We start from the raw sequence: 19,874 nt of genomic DNA on the forward strand, positions 1-19,874 counted from the left end.
AGTGCAGGAACTGCCTCCCACACTGAATGAGGGTCCACCATGTGCAGCCCTCCTCAGGGCACCATGTCTGGCCCCCTTGTGCCATGGCAGGTTGCAGTGGGGACCACAGAGCTCAGCTTGGTGAAGCAGGAGAGGGGGATTAAATAATGAGATGGCCCAGCCTGTGTCAGAGAGCTCTGCTCTCACTGCCAGGCTTCCCCTGCCACCGAGGGGCTGGCAGGGAATGATGCCCTGTGCCACCAGCAGCTCCCCAGCTTGGTGCGACCAGCCTGACTTGCTCTGCCAGGGTATCTCCTGAGCACCCACGTGTTGTTATCGTGTTCTGTTCAGGGGATTTGCAGTCTCTCCTCAGGTCTCCTCCCAACCCTGTTTCCCTCATTACCAAGTTAGCTGGAATTTCTGCACAGGGAATTTTCTTCTCATGTGGGCTTGTAGGCAGGGTGACTGAGGAAGATGTTTCTGATAAATATTAACCTTTATAAGGGTGGCCAAACACCCTGGCACGTGAGTCCTGCTGGGCTTCCAGGAACCAGGCTTAGCTGGAAAAGCCAGGATGGGCACCACACAGTGAGCACTCTCAAACCACCTGTGGCTTCATCCCAAGGTATTTCAGCTTTTCAGCTAATTGACATTAAGAGGATAAAAATCCATTTTGGTTTCCCCTGAAGTTTCCAAAGCCCAGAGAGAGAAGAGCCGGCAGCATGAGCTTTTTCCTGATGGTTTGAGACTCTTTCCTCATAAACTGTGGCAGAGCAGAGCACGTGGTAACATCTAAAAGTAGATGCAGTGCTATCCCAGCATGAGTCAGACATTTAGTACTCAGAAGATAATTTTCCAAATGCTACAAGCACTACATAAAAAGCCAAGCTTACACTGCTCTCCACATCAGGCTCCTCCCTGCTGTTAAATGCTTAAACCCAGATCAAATCCCATAAAACCACTGGTTGTTTTAAAGTGCTAAGGTGGGTTAGGTCAGTGCCATGGGCTCCTTGGCCACCTGTTACCACAGCCAGGTGTGGCAATGACTCAGGCTGGTGGTGACGCCTGGAGCACTGGCAGCAGGAGCTGACGTGCTCCCAGCCTGCTCGTTGCAGGAGCAGTTGGGACACGTCTCTCCTCATCCAAGGAGAGCACTGCAGGTTCTGCCCCAGCTGCAAAGTTTGGAATGAATCTGAGTGGAAGGAGTCAGAGGGAGTTTTTCTAGTGTGGTCACACATAGCTGGCTCATGCCTGGGCCCCCAAGAGTGGAGAGCTAGGACTGATAGAGGAAACAAAGCAGGGGAATTTTTGAGGTATGCAGAGAGATGTGAGGGGATGAAACCAGGGCAAATGCACAATTCATCTTGTCAAAACAGTCTGCAGCCCTCTTGGCCCTGAGGCTGCCACCTTGTCATCCACAAGACAGGTAAATTCATTCTCCTGCCTGCAGATTTTGGCACCCTCTCATGCATGTTGCTCAGCAGCTGACAGTGGGCTGAGCACTGAGCCCTCCAGGCTCTGTGGGAGAGGACCCAGGGAGTGCTAATGCACATCAAACTTTTTTGCATTCTCCCATCACTGTTCCAGAGGTGCAAATTTTATCTTATTTTGAAGCACACTTCTGTTTTCCTCCTGATGGTAGCGTTTTCCCTTCTGGCTGTAAATCTGTGTGATGTGTCCAAGCTGTCCCTGCTGAGACTCATCCCCCACAGCAGTCACCCAACAGTGGGACCAAATTTCCTGGTGCCAGGGTCAGAGGGGGACAGTGCCAGCCCTGTTGGAGAAGCAGAGGTGAGCCTGAGGAAGTCAATCCTGTCCTAGAGCAGGAACAGCGAGGGTTGAGACGTGCAGGGCAGCCCAGTGTGTGGGGCAGAGAATGTGGATGTCGGGACTTTCTTTTCCCACAGGGTCTCACCTGAACCTGATTCCCTGCCCTCATTTCTACCCCTCCTCAAGTTATAATTTTTGCTCCTTTCTGTGTTCAAGGAGCTTCCTAAGAATGGGAAGTCTCCAAAAGCAAGCAAAAGAAGGCACAGCAGGTGACCTGTCCCAGATGGGGCCAGAGGGACATATGGGAACTGAGGGGTGAGGACCACGGAGCCCCATGATGAGTTGGTGTCACTTTGGCCAGGTGAGGACTGCTGGTAAAGCAGTCCCTGGGTGGGGGTTTATATGGAATTAATAGGATTTTGATGATGTTTGTGAAGTTTCTTGAGGCTTAGATCCAAAAACAGATTGAAGATGAACAATTGACACTGTAAGCTTCACAAACCTGCAATCGAGTACAACTCAAATAGAAGTTACTGTTCAGACCTAACCTAACAGTCCCTTCCAGCTCAAACTGTTCTGTGATTCTATGAAATGGGATGATCTTCCCAGGTTCCACATTCCAAAGGTGTTGGGATGTCTTTGGAGTAATCACTTTCCAAAAAAGAAAAATTATTGGTGCCTGCTTCTGAGTAAGCTGAGAACAAATGACAGTACCTTTTATCACCATCTCCCAGAGTAAATTAAATTATTCATAAGTATTTAGTGCTCAAGAGACTTCATACAATACTGTACTGTTCATACAATACTGTAGTGGTGAATCAACCATTTAAAAGGCAGCTAAAGAAGTACTAACATGAAATTGTCTTTTTTAACAAAAACTGGGATTTGGTTTCTTGTGGTAGTTACAGAGCACAATGGTACTACAGAGATAGTTACAGAGCACAATGCTGTAGTTTTCACTTCTTCCTAGAGTTTGCTTCCAAGCAAGTGTTGGAACACCACTTGCCCTTCATAGGACAGCTTGGTTTTGCCCTGGGAGGTTTAAAGGATCTCTTACAGGGGCAGTACTGGCCTTTGCTATCTGATGACCAGTGACAGGACCTGAAGGAATGGCTGAAGCTGTGTCAAGGGAAGTTTAGGTTGGATTTTAGGAAAAGATCTTTCTCCCAGAGGGTGGTTGGGCATTAGAACAGGCTCCCCAGAGCAGTGGTCACAGCCCAAAGCCTGAACCAGAGCTCAAAGACCATTTGGACAATGCCCTCACGCACATGGTGGGATTTTGCTATGTCCTGTGTGGGGCTGGGAGTTGGACTTGATGATCTTTGTGGGTCCCTCCCAACTCAGGATGCTCTGTGATTCTATTTGGTCAGACATTGTTTGGCTCCCCTGACCTTGCTCACAAGGTACTTGGCTCTAATGATCAGGTCTGGGCACTGCCTCCTCTTAGCTGAATAAAATTTGAATATATTAGTAAAGGTGCCCTTTAACTCAAAAGAGTTTTCTCGGTAACAAAGCCATGGCTACAACTACAATATCCATACACAACACTCTCCCTGTTTAGAACCATGAGCCGTTGACATGTTATTGTCTGAGCCAAGAGGAGTCTTCTCTCAGTAACTCTTTGTTTACTTGAAAAAAAATTATAATTACACAATGTTTAGGGAAAGAGGACTGTGTCAAAGTGACTAAGCAGTACTGGGGATCCCAGACCTCACAGTGCCACGTGGGTGTGGGGAGAATTGAGGGCTCTGTTGTGCTGTCCTTTGTCACTGTTCACCCAAGCATCACGCTGTGCCATCCAGTGCCCCAGGATCCTATGCTTGGTCTGAAGATGAAGGAGCTCCAGCAGTGTGGTGACTTAGCTTTAGCATGGGAGCGGAGTTGGGAGACTTGATCATTTTCCCATGGAAACACAAGAAATGACAACTTCCCAGCTACCGCTGTGAGGACACAAGCTCAGCAAGGATCTGTTGGGTGGTCAGTGCTGCTGAGCCTCAGGTATGTGGATTTCAGGGTGGTTTTGAGTGGGAAGTGTTAGGCACCAGCTAAAGAGTCCAGACTGGCTTCAGGGACTCGATCCAATGTTCTTGCTCAGCCTTGGTCAAATCATACAGATTCCTTGCTGCTAGTTTCTATTCCTGTCTCTCTCCACTTCCTTCTGTGATACTGCAGCTTAGCAGGTGATTTATTTGACTCCTTTTGATCTTCCCAGAAGCTGAGAGCCCTTTAGCTGGGAAACTTGGGAGATAAGAATAGGAGTGTACATTTCCCATTTCATGACTCTGAACCTGAAAGGAAAAATCAGCTCTGAGAATATCAACCCCAAGTTCTCCTTTCACACAGTTTCATGTGTTGTGTGCTGTCATGTCATGGAGGAACAGCCTTGCCTGTGATTCAGCACCTCTTGCCTGCAGAGATCCCCTGCCCTTTGACACACCACATGTGCTCACAGGGTACTTATTAGTCTTTCACAGCTTGTGGTGTGGGCTATCCCATGATCTTGCCTCTTCTCATGGCATGGAAATGAGCTGTCAAAATTTCCACCATGCTGAGGATGAGTACAGTCCTGGAAGAGCTTAATCCTTGCTGTGTAGGATTGGTTGGTTTTGGTTTTTTCCTTTCCAGGAGGCCACAGCTACCTTTGACCCCACTGCTGTCCCTGCAGGGCAAAGCCCTGCTGGTGGTCAGTACTGGGGGTTTCATGTGTAACTGCCAATATCTCAGTTAAAAATCAGTCTTGTTTCTGTTGGAGGAGCAAAATCTTTCAACAGGGCAGGATACACCTCAGTATGCCCCAGGTCCTCTTGTTCCCCTGACAGAAGAGCCCATCTGAAAGCCCTTGGTCACAAAACCCAGCAAAAGCTCAGCATGGAGTTGAACTCGATGATCCCTGCTGGCTGCTCCCAACTCAGGATATTTAGTGATTCTCTGAAATACTGAGTTGCCCATACATTCCTTTGCCTGTTACTATTACAGGCAGTCAGGAGGTGCTGTGTCTAACACCATCTTCTGAGAACAGCAAATTCCTTAATCCGCCTTATGACTGCCTTATAGAATGTTTTAATTCTTTGTGGGAGTCTGACTCAAGAAGGAAAAAATTCTCATGAAAATCTCCAATGAAATAGTATCAGGATCTCTGAATTCTGAGAACTGGCAGAGGAGTTCCTGGCTATGAACTGAACTGCCATGCAACAGAAACAACTCCAGAGGTTCATGTTTCAGGAAAACACTTAAGAATACACTTAATTTTACAGTGAATTTAGTTTGCCCTCAGAGAAGTGCTTCTGGTATGTGCTGAATATAGATGGCTTCAGGCTACATGAGGTCAGAGGCTTGGGTTAGTTCCTCCAAATGTTTAGCATGAAATGTGTTCAGCTGAAGGATATATTCTTCAAATGATGAAGAATCATAGAATCCCAGAATTCCAGGTTGGGAGTGACCTCAAGGATCATGTAGACCAACCTTTCTTGGCAAAAGCATAGCCTAGACAAGATGGGTTTAGCACAAAAAGTTACTACTCATGAATTAGCAATGTTAGTGAGAATAGTACGTATTGGTCCAGAAGGGTTTTGTTTCAAGAAAAGGATCCTCTGTGTTCTGAAGTGAATACATCCACTGCCTCACCTTCATAGCTACCTTGGGTAACATGTGGGAAAGGTGGGACTGCACAGCCTCAAGAGAGATGTGAGGAATGTGGTATTCAAGAGGACTCTCACAACAACATAGGGATTTTGAAACTTCATTTAGCAGCAGCAGCAGCAGCTTCAAGGAAAAAGTGTAACCGAGAAGGAATGAGATTCCTGACTCCTGATTTTGTGTTTAAGAATGTCAGGCAGAATCCCAGCACTGTGTAATTTAACTGTCAATGTTCCTCCTCTCCTTGCTTCCAGTTGATGAGCACCTCATTTATGAAAAACCTTTAGGTAATTTTTTTCCCCAGTGCTATTACATACTGTGCTGTCCGTGTTTTCTACATCTGATGTGTGTCATTTTCCATGAGGTCTGATTCTTTTTAGTACTAGTTTGTTGCTTTACCAGGAATTTTAAGCATCACTCCCTTCTGATGTAATGGGTGAAGGCTTGTGATCGGATACAAGTTGTGCAGATGAAGTTATGTGAGAGCAGACACTGCTGAAAGCTGGGACTAGATCATCATGAAGGCAGTTAGGGAATAAAAAAAGCTTGAGTGTGTGTAAAGAAATGAATGGAAAGCCCCCAGGAGTTGTCATGGAAGCTGGTTTTACCAGAGGACCAGAGAAACAACTCCCTCAGGGATTGCAGAAGCACAAAGAACAAAACCCAAGGGCAAAGTTTCAGGAAATGCCTGAGGCCAGGTAAACAATAACTGGTGTTATCCACCAGGAATGTTTCACATGGGATTTCCAGGTGGTATAAAATTCCAGTGTAAAAAGCACCTGCTCCAGTTTTTTCTAGCATCCATTGTAAGAGCTCAAGAGAGGGGAAAGGCTCTTGGCACCTCATCACTCCCCCTTATCTCTCAGGAGAGAGATTTGAGGCAAATTTGAGTAGAAAACTGTGTCAGAAGGGAATTTTGAGAGGTTACTCAGCCTAGAACCTGTCTGCATGGCAGGGGTAATTCAGCCTGTCTTCATTAATTGTTCAAATTGGTTTTGGGAAATCTATAGACAAATACTTGGGAGTCTAAAAACAGCCCCAAAGGTGAAGGCAAACTGAGCCTGTGCTGCTGCTTTGGGCAAAAGCTGAGGAACAGCACCAGACCTGGACACAGAGGCAGGATTCCCTGTCCTTCATGTGTGGACACTGCTGGTTGTGGCTGCCAGGAACTACGATCCACATTAATCAGATTCTTTGATTTAAAGTGATATTTGTCAAGTGCAATGACAGTACCACTCTGCCTTTCTCTGTAAGTTTTCTCCTTGGCACAATTTGCCAGGAGAGATATCCCAAGATACTGTTAAAAAACAGTGAAATACGTAGATCAACTCAGAACCCTCCAAAAATACTTTAAGGGAGGTTTCTAGCTGAGCCTTACATTTCCAAACTTGTACTACCAGGTCAGAGTTAGTTAATCAAGAACATGTCTGGAAATCATGACTAACTCAACAATCTCATATACAGTAAAAACAACAGCTCAGCTGAAGAGACTCATTCAAGATTGTGATCTGTATTGTATCAGCAGATCTTTTCTCTAAACAAACTGCTGGATTTGCAGGCTGTGTCAGCAGTACGCAAGCAGGATGGGAAGGAAGAAGAGACTAAAAATAGCTCAGTTAGCAAAAAGCCATCCTACAGCACTGGATATTAAGTCGAATTCTTGATGATGGCTTGATTTCAGTTTATGAGAGTCGAAGGATGGCCAGGGGCACAGACCCTAAAGAGCCTCTGTTTGTTCCACTTTCTGAGACAGATGTTAGCAGCCAGAGACTGGACTAAGATGCTGGACTTTGAAGCTGGTTCTGATTAGTCTTGGCATTTTCTGTAGTTCTGTGGGACAGAATGTTGTGGGAAGTGGGATGAGCTGTTACCTCAGCACCACTGCAACACAGACTCTCAGCACACATGTCACCGCTGCCTTGCGTGAGGATGGAACAGGATTAGGTCAGACCAGCTGCTGTAATTCAGTTACTCTGCATCCTTCCAGAGTTCCAAATGAAGATGGAATTGCCGGCACACAGGCAGCACTGGGACTCAAAGAAATGCTTTAGAAGTGGTTTTTTAGCTCCTGCCTCCTGCTGCTACCAGCTATTGAATGTTAGCATAGGAAACTGCAGATGGGATAGAGAATTCCAAATGGGTGAGAGAAATGTCATCTGTCAATGCTCAAATAAGGCAAGTGGGATTCTCTGCTGAAATTATTGAACTCTTACCTTTATCTCATGGACAGCATGCCAATGGGAACAGGGATTGCAAAGTGCAGATGATCAATCTGTATCCCCTTGGGAAGATAAATCAGCTGTTTAGGTAATTTCATTGCTATGAACAGGCATGGGTAAAACAGGTCCAATGCAAATGTATCAAAAATCTGTAAAACGGATTAAATTTGAGCTTTGAATTCAGAAATATTCTTGCTTTGTTTGAGGTCTGGTAGAGGGGTCACTTGAAACATAAAAAGCATTTCAAATAAGTCTATGCTTCCTGTAAGTATAAAATGTGAAAAAATCATTAGATTTCCGATCAAAATATAAAAAATTTTCCCATCTGCTGGGATACTGCTGTGGAAGGTCACTTTGAATTAGAATGAACTTTAAACTGGTGGTTTCAGAGAAATCCTCCCTGATTTGTTGTGGCCAGAGCACACTCCTATCCCAGCTTGGGCATGTCTCTGTGAAAATGACTCTCTCCCACGTCTGAGAACTTGGAATTCTGAGGTCAAAACATTGGCTTTAAGGCACCCTGCTGATATGGACCACAAAGCAGTCTGTGTCTAGAAACTGTTTTGTCCTTTTTTGTTTCCCAGGGAAAAAAGAGAGCAAGAGATCTGGAAACAGTATGTAGAAATCTTGGAAAATCTTGTGTTCCAAAGAATACACATTTCAAGCTACTTGACTAAAGTGTTTGACCCTCAGCAAGGTACTTTGATTAATTAGTTACTATTTTACATGTTCAGTTTGACTGTCAGTACCAACTCTTCCAACCAAAGCAGCCAGGGCCACAAAGTCACCTTGAAAACACTCAGGCTTTCCAAGTGTTTTAAAAGAGCCCAGTGAGAGAGATGCTTCTGATAATCAAAGGCCATCGGTTCTCCAAAACTTTAGTATTCTGAAAATCTCAGCCTTGCATCACATGCAGCACCCAACAAAAGTGCCACTTCCTACAGTGGCTGAGTGATTTCCAGGGGATTCTCCATATTCACAGAACACACAAGAAAAATGACTAGGTCACTAGGTCTGAAGGAGCCTTACTTCTTCTACTGAGAAGCAAAGATTCTGCTCTTCAGTTTGCAATTTTTTCCACTGACTTCAATAACTTAATGACACAGCCCAGCTGCCTTTGTTCTTTGAACCAAATGTGAGCAAATGAATGATGTTCTCTCTCAAAAAACATCTATGAGTTCCATGCAGGTAATTTAGCAGAAAATTCTTTGACAGATGACCACTAAGATACTTTAAACAAATACTATGGACTGGCTCAAGTACACCTTGAATGATGGCCCCTTCATTATGTCAAAAAACAGCACAGAGCATTCACCAGTGCCAGGAGTAAATAAAACAGCAGAGGAGCAACACCCATTGCCAAACCACCATGAAATTCATGTAAAAACTCATAGTCAGGGAAAAGATAATGATACATCAGCAGATCTAGCTGAGTAAGTGATGTAAGCACTGAGCACTATTTGTCTTTTGAGTGCTGCCTTTCTGTTTTTTCCTACATTTCAAACAAAACCCTAAGGGCTAAGTACTATTCCCAAATACCACCGTTTCAGCCAGGGAAGTTCAAATAAGTAGGAAGCTTTATTGCATACTGATTTCTTCCTGCCTAGAGGTTGTTTTCAGCTTAGAAAGATCACAGAGAGGGCCTTGATTCACTCCAGTTACAGAAGATCCCAATTACTCTTAGGTTTAAAGAGAATGCACAAAAAGACTGGCAGTCAGAGCAAGGCAGTGCTTCTGGAATTAGTGTCCTGCTAGGAATAGCCATTTCATCCAGCACAGCTGGATTTGATGAGGTCTTTTCCAGCCTTAAGGATTCCATGATCCAATGACCATTGTGCAGTTGCTGATTTCCATATCTGCTTTTACCATAGGTCAAAGTTACAAATCAACACCCCGAGTGAAAATCAAGTTCTAATTAAAGCTGTCTCTCCCCACTACACAAACAGCAGCATAACAGGGCCAGTAACACCCTGCAGGTACATGGGGCTGGAGCAGCAAGGATCTTCAACATTCACCTATGCATTTCCTTCAGGAGTTCCTTCATGTCACCAGCCTCCAGCCTGTTAGACTAACAAATCAGGAATCACAAAGTAAGATAGTAGAAAATTAAGTCTTTTGCATTGGCAACAATGTGTAGGTTGCTACATAGATTGCTCAGAGGCCAATGACAATACTTAATGTAAGAGATTCCCACCCCCCACCCAGTTGGAATCTTTTGCTCAAGTGTTTTTTAGACACAGAAAGAGAATATTTGTCTCCAAACTTAGGAAAGAATCAGGTGTAATAGGAATCCAGTGGATCACCTTCTTTAAAGGGAACACAAAAGTGTGTGGAAAGAGACTGTCCATTGCTTGGCTGGCTCAGAGCTCCTACGTGATGTCCTTCTTTCTTGGGGGGCGGTGGATGTTCCTCACCACACACTTCACCATCCATTCAATTCCTTCGTTCACCCCTTTGCTAAGGAAGTAAGACAAGCAGACAAGGTTTTAAAATAAACCAACAACAAGAAGCAGCCAAGAACAAAAACATGGATCATATAGGCCCTAACTGAGCCCTTACATGAGGAAGGGAGGGGCTCTACACAATTACTTGTTGGCATTTCTGTGTTATTTTTCACACAGGCAAACAATAAGCATCTGATTTCTTTTAGCTCAGCAATACATACCTCCATCCTTTATTTTTCTGGTGTTTGTGCAAGTCTATACCCAACTTAGTCATCAACTCTGTGGAAATCTTGGTGTGAACAGACATCAAACCCACCTGACAGCTGGTTTGGGGTAATTTTGCCACAAACCCCACACCAGATGTACAAGATCTTGAAATCTTGCTTCCAGCTTTGTGTAATCATCTGTGCTGGGGCTGCCAAGCAAGTCAACACCTTGATGGTCTGCACAGCTCCCCAGCCATTACTTCCATTAGTTATTTATTCTTTTAGTGCAAGCTCAAATTGGAATTTTGAAAGGAAATTCCACACAGATCAAAACTAGAAATGTTTGCACAAATAAGGTTATTATCTAATACTTTTCTTCGAGTCAGTGTTTGAACACTGTTCTTGTGGTCATTCATCTGCTTAATGGCATGTGATTTGTAGCAATGCAGACAACAGATTTATTTCATGGTTCAAGAAGTTTTTGTTATCTTTTGCAGTAGCTTGTATGATAACACAAAAAAAAAATTCTAAGCTCTAGATTCAGCCCAGGCAGTAATTCAGCCATGAGTGTTTCCACTAACTGGAACAAAACTTTTGACTTATGCCAAGTAGCACTTTTCACTTCAAGAAATGAAAGTACAAAGAACAAAAGTACTGCAAGACTCGATACGCAATAATGATGCTGAGATGTCAAGAATCCAGTGGGCTGGTCAAGGTTGTGGCACGCAGCTGTGTAAGGCCAAATTAGGGTCTGTTCTAGTCATCAAATCTTAAACCACAGGCATCCCCATGTAAGAGGACTCCTGGAAACTGTGATATCATCCCCATCACAAAGCTCATATGCATGCCAAAGAATATGAAAGCACAAACATAATTATGGCAGCAGCAGTGAAGCACCACCCATTTCTCTGGCAGAGGCATCACCAGCAGCATTTTCAACTGACTTCTAACCCAAAAGCCAGGAGCTGCAGCAAACTGCAAGGATGCTTGTGTAAGGAGAAGGGATGATACAGGACAACAAATATGCCTCCAAGTTCTGCTGCTCTCAGCCAGCAGTACATTTCCACTGTGTTTTACAGGCAGGATTTACAGATGAAGTTACTGAGCTGGTGCAAGTCCAAGGATCTTGAACAAGTATCTGTCAGTGCTGGAAGGAAGTACAGCTCCCTTTCAAGGCTTAATAACTCATGTAGTGCTGCTCTGTGTGTGACACCCCACAGCTGCTCAGTCAACACATTCTCAGTCTACCCTTCTCATACTCACCCAGTAAGGGCCGAGCAGGCTTGTGTCAGGCAGTCTCTCTTCCCAATTTTGTTAATGCAGTCACTAAATGCGGTCTTGATATCAGGTATTGACAGACAAGTCTGCAAAGGGAACCAAAGTAGAGCTTGTTTGTGCTACAAGACATGGTGACCTTCTTCCACAATGAATCCTACCTTGACTGCAGTCTTGTATCAGTCAGGATGGCAACGCTATCAGGTTAAACGCACTCACCCACCAACACAGTAAATTCACCTCTTTACGTTCCAAAGAAATGAGAATATTCTTTTTTCAACAAAGAGAATGCTGTTTGCTGACAGTACACACACTGCCTCACCTCTCTGATCCTTAATCTGTACGGTTCTAAGCAAATAGTCCTGAAAATGAGCACAACCTGCATCCTCTAATGATATCCCTTCCAAGCTGCTCAACAGCCTTATATTTACCAGGACACTAGAAGAACTTTAATATTTACAAAGCCTTTTGAAACAGTGTCCCTGCCACAAGCCCAGCTGACTCTTTGCCAGCATCCTGGGCACTCTCACAAAATAAGCTGTGATTTCTCCTCAGTTCTCAGCACATTCCTTGGCATTACAGCCACGCCTCACCTACACGAGTCTGTTTGCATTCAGAGAAAACAATGGCAGCACTGAATGCAGCACATTTTCTGATGCCTGATGTCACTGTGCTCTTGACCCCCAGCAGGTCCTGAAGTTCTGTGAGTCTGCCAGGAGGCTGCTGGGAACAACACCACAAATCATAACCCCCCAATATATCAGTGGATTACTTTCCCCACATAAATCACAGTGTCACCACAAAAATCTTAAAGCTACAACAAAAGCAAACCTGCCCAGCTGAAGTCTGGACTTGCACCTCCCTGAGCACTCAGTGCTCATTTTTCACTCAGAAGCCTTGGACAAGCCATTTAAGCACTTCAGCTGGCCATGAGCCCACCTTCCCTCCTCTCTGCAAAGACATTCTGGACCTTCAACAACACTCAAATATGTGTTTGAAACCTTCAGTCAGGCCCACATAGGTGTTTTGGAAATATGTTTACACAAATGCCAAATGGGACCCTTTGTGAGTCCTGAGAATTGGCCAAGTGAACGTAAACTCTGAGAGAAGAGAAATATGAAAATTGTTACCAGCCATCCATTTGCAAAACACTGATTCTGGAGAAATTAAATACAGGAAATTTTTGCAGACAACAGTTGATTTCATTGCTTGTATGTAGGAAAGGATCTTAAGAAATGGCTTGCAAGGAGTTTAACAACACCCAATTCTCCCAAGTGCCTTTGACTCCATTAACTGTGCAACTTTTGATGACTGTACTTTCTTATGACCACAGCTGCATTTTAAACTTGCCCTTTTAATCAATTACCTGGAAACTGTATCCAAAAACGTTACTGACATCATTCTGCAAAACCCTCAACAATTTAGGTCAGGATTTTTGACAGTGAAAAATGTGCAGTTCATACAGATGAGCTGTCAGCCACAGGACATACAGTTAATTAAAAAAACTCCAACAACAACAATTACTAACTTTAGAGGGAGTCAGACTGGGCTTGGGAGCTGGAATTCAAACCAGTAGGTCTGGAAGATGGGGAAAAAATTACAACCAACCAACCGTTCTCTACTGGTTTGTAAAAGCTGCTGCCTTTGCCTGGTATGGTGTCCACTGCCCAGTAAGAAAGGCAGGTCCAAATGCTTCCTGGTTTAACCCAAAGCTCTGGACAAGTCAATTACTCAACAGCTGGGAAGGAGAAGGAGTTACATGTCAGTAATTTGAGCTATTTTTCACATCTATGTTTTTTTCAGTCAATGAGACTTGGCAGCAGGAAGGTTAAATCTCAAGCAGCTGAAATTGAGCAAATGTTTCTCGAAATATACTTGAAGCTTCTCAGAGTTTAATATCATTGTATAATGATAAACTTTTGAGTATATCCTTTTCTTCTTCTTGAGTCTACATTTCCTTCTCCTTTTCTGAATGATGATACATTTTAAAATATTTTAAAATAAATCAGATAAAGTGTTCAAGGTACAAAGTAACAACAGAGAGCACAGTCATGCTGTCCTTGATTCCTCAACTTCTACTTGCACCGGTAGCAAAGCAATCAGGCAATGAACTTCCCACCACCAGCAGACCAGGTAACCTGCACATACCCAGCAGCACAGAGAACCTACCTCCTTCACCTTGCCCATCCTTGAAGCCTTTAAGAGTCCACTTTTCCCAATGTAGCTAACAATTACAGCCATTTTTATCTCCCAGTATAAACCATTGTTATAACTTCCCTTTCCCACCTTCTGGTAGAGCTGTGGCCTGCCCCACCTTCCACAGAGCTGCCCAGCCATGGCTTTCCATAGAAATGTGCATCAGAAAGAGTTTTACTTCTGAGGAGACTTTGCACCACTCGCAGCAAGATGCCACTGCATCACCAATCCTGTTTTGAGGAACATCATTTTCCCCTTGGGATGAAGTAGAGCAGCACAGCAGACAGGTAACACAAAACTATCCATGCCTTGTTTTAGTGTTCCAGGGAAAGCCATGAACTGGAATCCCATGTGAGAGCAGGGGCTGAGGCAGATTATCCACCACTTCAGCAAGGGGCATCTGAGTTTCTCATGCTCAGGGGAAAATGTCAGCTGTGGCTTCCAAGTTCCCCTTCTCCCCAGCCACATTTCAAAATATTTGTTTACAGATGTGCTTTGTTTCTCAGCTGCAAACCCATAAGCCAAGGGCAAAGAAGGGAAGCTGGATCTGTGATCACATCAACAGTGCCCTATTACAATAACACAATGCACAGTGACCTTTCAGGAATGATGGTATCTCTCAGCCAGTTCGCAGGAACCTCACACACAACACATGACGAACCAGATTTCCATCTCAGCTTCCCAAAATAACACACTGTAAAACATCTTTTGATGAAGGCTCCTCCAGGCATAATCTAGCCATGTCTGAACCAAATTCCTCCTATGAAGAGTTCAGAATAGCATTACCCAAAATAAGACTCAGCAATGGCACACCTAAAAATCTATCAAGCAGCAAGGCAAGTTTTAGCAAAAAAAAAAGGTGGCATTATAGAGCCTTTGCGCATTTCCCAAATCCACTGGAACAAAGACAATGCTGCTGCCTGGTCTCCTGTCAGGATAAATCCAGAAGCATGCATAAAATCTCAAGTAGAGGCTCTTCAGTCATCTCAAGAGTAATCAACCATCAGAATGGAACTAAAAGAGAAACAACAGCAAGGTGGATTGCCTAAATAAAATACTATTTCACAAAAAGTCTGACTCACCTCACTCACCTGTGGTCTCGGGCTACCCTTTATACAAGTGTTTTAAATTAGAATTTAAGCTTCTTTAAATTTGAAGAAGGAATAGTATTGAAACCAATCTTATCTCAATTGAAACCATCTTATTTAAATTAAAACTAATTTTACAGGGAAGCTGTGGGAGGTCTTCAGTTGGGAACTAGAATGACTTTCATGCAGAAGGTCTGTTTTCTAACTGTGTGGAAATGAGTACTCTGCTACTCACCATGACTCCTCACATTTTCCAGAGGCATGAGGAGGCTTTACAACATTCTGGAGATTTCAAATTAAATTTCCAAAATTTATCATTAGATGAGGATGGCAAAATTTCCTCCCATACATGGATCATCATAGAGCACCCAGTAATTTTCAGATTGTTAAATTTCAGATGCTGTTTTTGACAGGTCATGCTTTTCCAGTATTTTGAACAGTGTTGCATAATGAGCTATTCTAGCCTCAGATTATAACAGTTAATTGTAAAGCTCAGAAATATATACCTTGTGTAAACCTTTCAACAGCTGCACTCACATCAAAACAGCAAATATCAATTCTCATTTTTTTCTGCAATAAGCCGTATTTTCAAAAGTGGCATTCTGAGTTGAAAGGGAGTTCACAGGAATTAGTAGATATTAAATATTTTATTTCTCCTACAAAGCAATAGTTCCTTTAAAAACCTAAACAAATTCCTTTCTCCAACATACATTTGACTCCATTTTTAAATTATTTATAAAATAATCTATTTTTGAAGCCCCTGCTGAACACAGAGCATTCTCCTGATACCATAAAATATCACAATCAGTGAGAATTAGAATTGGTGCTTTGCAGTCAACGACCATGTTTTATCCCCTGGATTGACCAAATACCACTCATGCTTGGCAGTGCTGAGAGGACACAATGTACCCTGGGGTTCACAGCAGAATTCTTAATGCTTCATGCAATTTCAGGTTGCATCAGCACTTTTGTTATCTTGATAACAGAATGTAAACTTAAAAAACAAACTATGTCAGATGTACTACTTCTGATGTATTTGATCACAAGCCTTCTGCTGGCCTCTACAGACATCATCATCAAGAATTACCCTTCATCTCCAAATACCAGCAAGGTTAAGATAGCACTTATCCTCTCTTATCATGGTTCAGGATAGAGGGGTGCTGGTGAGAATTTCCTACAGTTTTATGTCTGGAGATCCAGACCAGAAAAATCTCTATCAATGCTAATTATCACTTTTATTCCAGAGGTCTTCCATACTGCAACATCATAGGAAGAGAAACGGGCTACTGAGCTTTCTCAAACTTGTTTAAGTGAACCTCAGTAATTACTGAAAAATAAGCTATAATCCCCTTAGTGATTTGTTAATAGCATTGATGTCTCTTTGCTGGGTCCATATCCAAGATCATTCTGTAGGAGTGAACCTCTAAATACCCAATGTAGGTATTCCTTACAAACAGGCAAACCTCCAGTGGGTTTAGCTTTACTAATCTCTTGTAGCTCTACAACTGCATGAAGGCACTAAGCCTGTGGGCTGGTCTTGGACCCTCCAGACGAAGCAAGAAGCCAGATTTTCTTTTGAAAGGCTGTTCCAAATACCTCTTTCTAGCAAATTAAAGAAGCCAAATTGTTCAATTATTTGTCTTTAGTCTGGTTAGTGTCAGAAAAGCCAGTGTCTGCAGCCTGTAAGAAAATATGTATATACAACCAAGAGAGAAACTGGAAGAACTTTCCAGGTCACTGCTTGGACCTTATCCTCAACAAGTCAAAGCAAGAGTGCAGGCTGTTCCCTGCAGAAAAGCTGTGTATAGAAATGTGAGAGTCAATATTCTGGTTTCCACAGAAAAAAGACAGACCATTTCCCCACATTCCAAAGACCACAGCAAAGTCAGGACCATAAATAAGGTGTTCAGACTTGATCTCACGCTTTTACATGGAATTACATTTCTCTTATTTCTAAGACTAGATAATCTAGATAAATTACATCATCCAAAAACCAATCTGTGTAGTACTCATGAAATCCTGTTCTAGAGCCAAGTGATTTCTATGGAAGCCTCACGTGTTTCCACAAGTGCAATTGCTCGGACAAGTGTAAAGCGCAGAGGAAGAACCTGAGAAGTATTTGCATCCTTTGGAACAGAGACTGATCCCAGCTGCCAGGCCTGCTGCTCCAAATCCTACTGCAAGGCTCTGGCTCCATCTAGAGATGAGTCACTGGAGCTGCACTCCTGGAATTCCAAGTACAATTTCCAGGAGGAAAACACAAAAAACACCACGACCACCTTGGGCACTCTCTTCTCTTTTTTCCATGCTGGGGGAGGTAAGGATGGCCCAGGATGAGTCACCTAAACACTACACCACCCACGAACTGCCAAACCCAAACCAAAAGCTTTACAGTTCTGAATACACTGGAAAGAATTCCAATTATACTATCAGAAAAGAGCATTCCTTGCCATTCACTGCTGTCACTGATGGAATGCTCTACAACAAACAAGTGATTTATTGAACAGATCTTATCCAATTATGGGGAAAGAATGATTTGCTTCACATACATCTGTTGTGCTATTCTTGGGTTTTAAAAGAGCAGCATAAACAAAATGCACTAAACATTTTTTTTCCTGAATAAACAGGAAAAAACAGCATCAATATAGCCAGTCACAATACAAGAAAGACCCACCATAGCTATGCAGTTTGTTCTGTTTACATAAAGAGTTCAAAACTACGTGCCTGTAGGAAGCTCATTCATGGCACTGAAAAAGGGCTGGATGAGAAAGGAAAAAAATACAACTAAATTCAAAGTAATTATTTTGAGTGGTAGGAAAGTACCAGAGGATCAACTCAGGACTGTGGAACAAATTTAACATGAATGCAGAGTTCACTTTTCCAAGGCTTATTTGCTCATTTATGTAAATCCTCCATATTTTACCTCTACATCCTGCTTGTTGGCCAATACCAGAATGGGAACCCCTTCCAGAGCTTCACTGGTAATCATCTTCTCTACAAAGAACAGAAACAAAACCAGGTTTAGCCAGTTCTGGAAGTTGTACAAATGCCTGGCACAGATTCTCTGGACAGAGGGATGAAGCCAGAAGCTCTCTCTGGCATTACAGTTTCATTTGATACAATCTTCCAGGACAATTTGGTGACACTGTACTTACCAAAAGCTCTTTTGGACTCAGAGAGCCTCTCTTCATCAGTGGAGTCAATAACATAGATCACCCCGTGAGATTCAGCATAGTACTGGAAGGAGAACATAGATATTGGTGCCAATCCACCAGGATCACTTGTTCCTCTCCCTGATTTGATTTTGGTACCGATTTGGTCCATGTGGAGGAGATCAACCAGTTAGAGGCAGCTGTATCCACAATGTGCCTGGACAGAATGGAGGCACAGAGCATGTGCTGCCTGCTCTGTTTGCAGGTCTGATCAACACACCAGGTGGAAAAGCTCACCTGTGTCCCCCCAGAGCTTATCTCTATGGCACAACCCCAGATCTGGCTTGGTAATTGCTGTCTGTAACCAATAATGCAAATATTAAGCACAGAAATAGTGGAATCTCTGAAAAAGTGTTAATACTAAATACTTGAGTTATCAATAAGCCTGTGTGATTACCAAAAGATTGTAGTGGTTCAGGTCAAAAAGAGACAAAACCACTTCCAACAGAAATCACAGAATCACAGGATGGTTTGTATTGGAAAGGGCCAACCATCTCATTCCAATCCCCTGCCAGGAGCAGGGACACCTCCCACTAGATCAGGCTGATCAGAGCTCCATCCACCCTGCTTTGAACATTTCCAGGGATGGGGCAGCCACAGCTTCTCTGGGAAGTTGTATAAATCAAATAAAACAAAACCACATCTCTAACCTTGTCCCAAAGTGACTGCAGCTCCTCCTGCCCACCAAGGTCCCAGAACATGAGCCGAGTTTTGCCAACATCAATAGTTCCAACTAGAAGGAAGGAAGAAAGGGCAATCCAATGAAAACTATGGGTGCTGTAAAGCACAGACACCTGCACACCCCACTCAGAAATCTGGGGTGGGACAGGCCTGTAGGGGAACAAATCAAAGGCAGCAGCTGCTTGCAACCACAGAGCCAAACCTGCACGGAGCGATCACAAATATAGAGCAGTATCAGTGCAAATAATTCCAGAACTGGGCCAAGGAATGAACTCCAGGGAAATATAGTTTGAGGATAGCACTGAAATAGGATATTGAAGTTTTAATACTTCAAGAGTTTCTCCTCCTAAGCTAAGAATGTCTATTTTATTCTCTACAAAAAGAACCTGGGCAGTTGTGAGATACAATCTCTGCACCCAGGAACTATTCTTACCTTCTGAATTCTTAAATATTTAAAACAAAAAACAGCTGTTGTCTATCTATGCAAGAAAGCTGAAAAAATTCCATGTGGATTTACTCACTGTTTAAGCCTACAGTGGTTGTGATTTTGGACAAACTCATCCCTTTGTAGTTCTTGTTAAATCGGGTTTTAGTTTGTTCAAGGAAGGTCTGAAAAAGAATAAGACAAAGTATTTACTGCCAAACATTTTACTGGCTGGGGTAATCCTACCCCAAACCTGTCTTTTCATTTCTGCACAATCCTCCTAGAGCAGATACTGCCCTACCTAATTTTGGACAAACCACTCTTCTTGCTCCCTATTTTAGCAAGGAAAGAAGGGATCACATGTGATTATGGGATTACCAAAGCCTCAGCCACATCCCTGAAAGCTTGTACTAAATTTAAGTAATGAGGAAAAGTTGATTGCTTGGTGTGACATCACTAAAGTAACTCAGGACACAGCTGAAGAAAGATTGACCCTTGTTAGAAGATTTATCCCTGGAGGATGTTTAGGACTGTGTGTGCCCTCCATGGGGTGATAAACAGCACTTACAGTTTTACCAGCATTGTCCAAACCCAGGATCAGGACACAGTACTCATCCCTCTGGAACATGTATTTATAGAGCCCTGACAGCAGTGTATACATCCTGCTCCTGCAACAAATGCCAGGAAATCAATTAGCAAACAGCTCATTCCCAAAAGCCTCTCATGCCACAACGCCAGACAAAT

The 19,874-nt window shown here is 43.2% G+C and overlaps 1 protein-coding gene and 1 long non-coding RNA gene across 3 annotated transcripts; one reads left to right on the top strand and one right to left on the bottom strand.

The window, feature by feature from the left end:
• The first annotated feature begins 730 nt into the window (after positions 1-730).
• On the top strand, positions 731-9,792 carry LOC137484183 (uncharacterized). 2 transcript variants are annotated; one of them, XR_011004774.1, is made up of 3 exons: positions 731-1,770; positions 1,966-2,110; positions 3,962-9,792. It is a non-coding gene; the product is annotated as an uncharacterized lncRNA (long non-coding RNA). The 2 variants fall into 2 exon arrangements; XR_011004775.1 differs by having other exon boundaries at positions 5,382-9,792.
• On the bottom strand, positions 9,164-19,856 carry ARFRP1 (ADP ribosylation factor related protein 1). Its single transcript, XM_068207810.1, has 7 exons — positions 19,699-19,856; positions 19,228-19,315; positions 18,676-18,758; positions 17,969-18,050; positions 17,737-17,807; positions 11,518-11,618; positions 9,164-10,061 (listed from the first exon to the last, which is right to left on the bottom strand). The coding sequence occupies exons 1-7, from the start codon at positions 19,789-19,791 to the stop codon at positions 9,974-9,976; spliced, it is 606 nt and encodes a 201-aa protein (XP_068063911.1). The 5' UTR covers positions 19,792-19,856; the 3' UTR covers positions 9,164-9,973.
• Between the last annotated feature and the right edge of the window lie 18 nt (positions 19,857-19,874).

The sequence above is a fragment of the Anomalospiza imberbis genome, chromosome 17 (genome assembly GCF_031753505.1).
Source record: "Anomalospiza imberbis isolate Cuckoo-Finch-1a 21T00152 chromosome 17, ASM3175350v1, whole genome shotgun sequence".
Classification (NCBI taxonomy): domain Eukaryota; kingdom Metazoa; phylum Chordata; class Aves; order Passeriformes; family Viduidae; genus Anomalospiza; species Anomalospiza imberbis.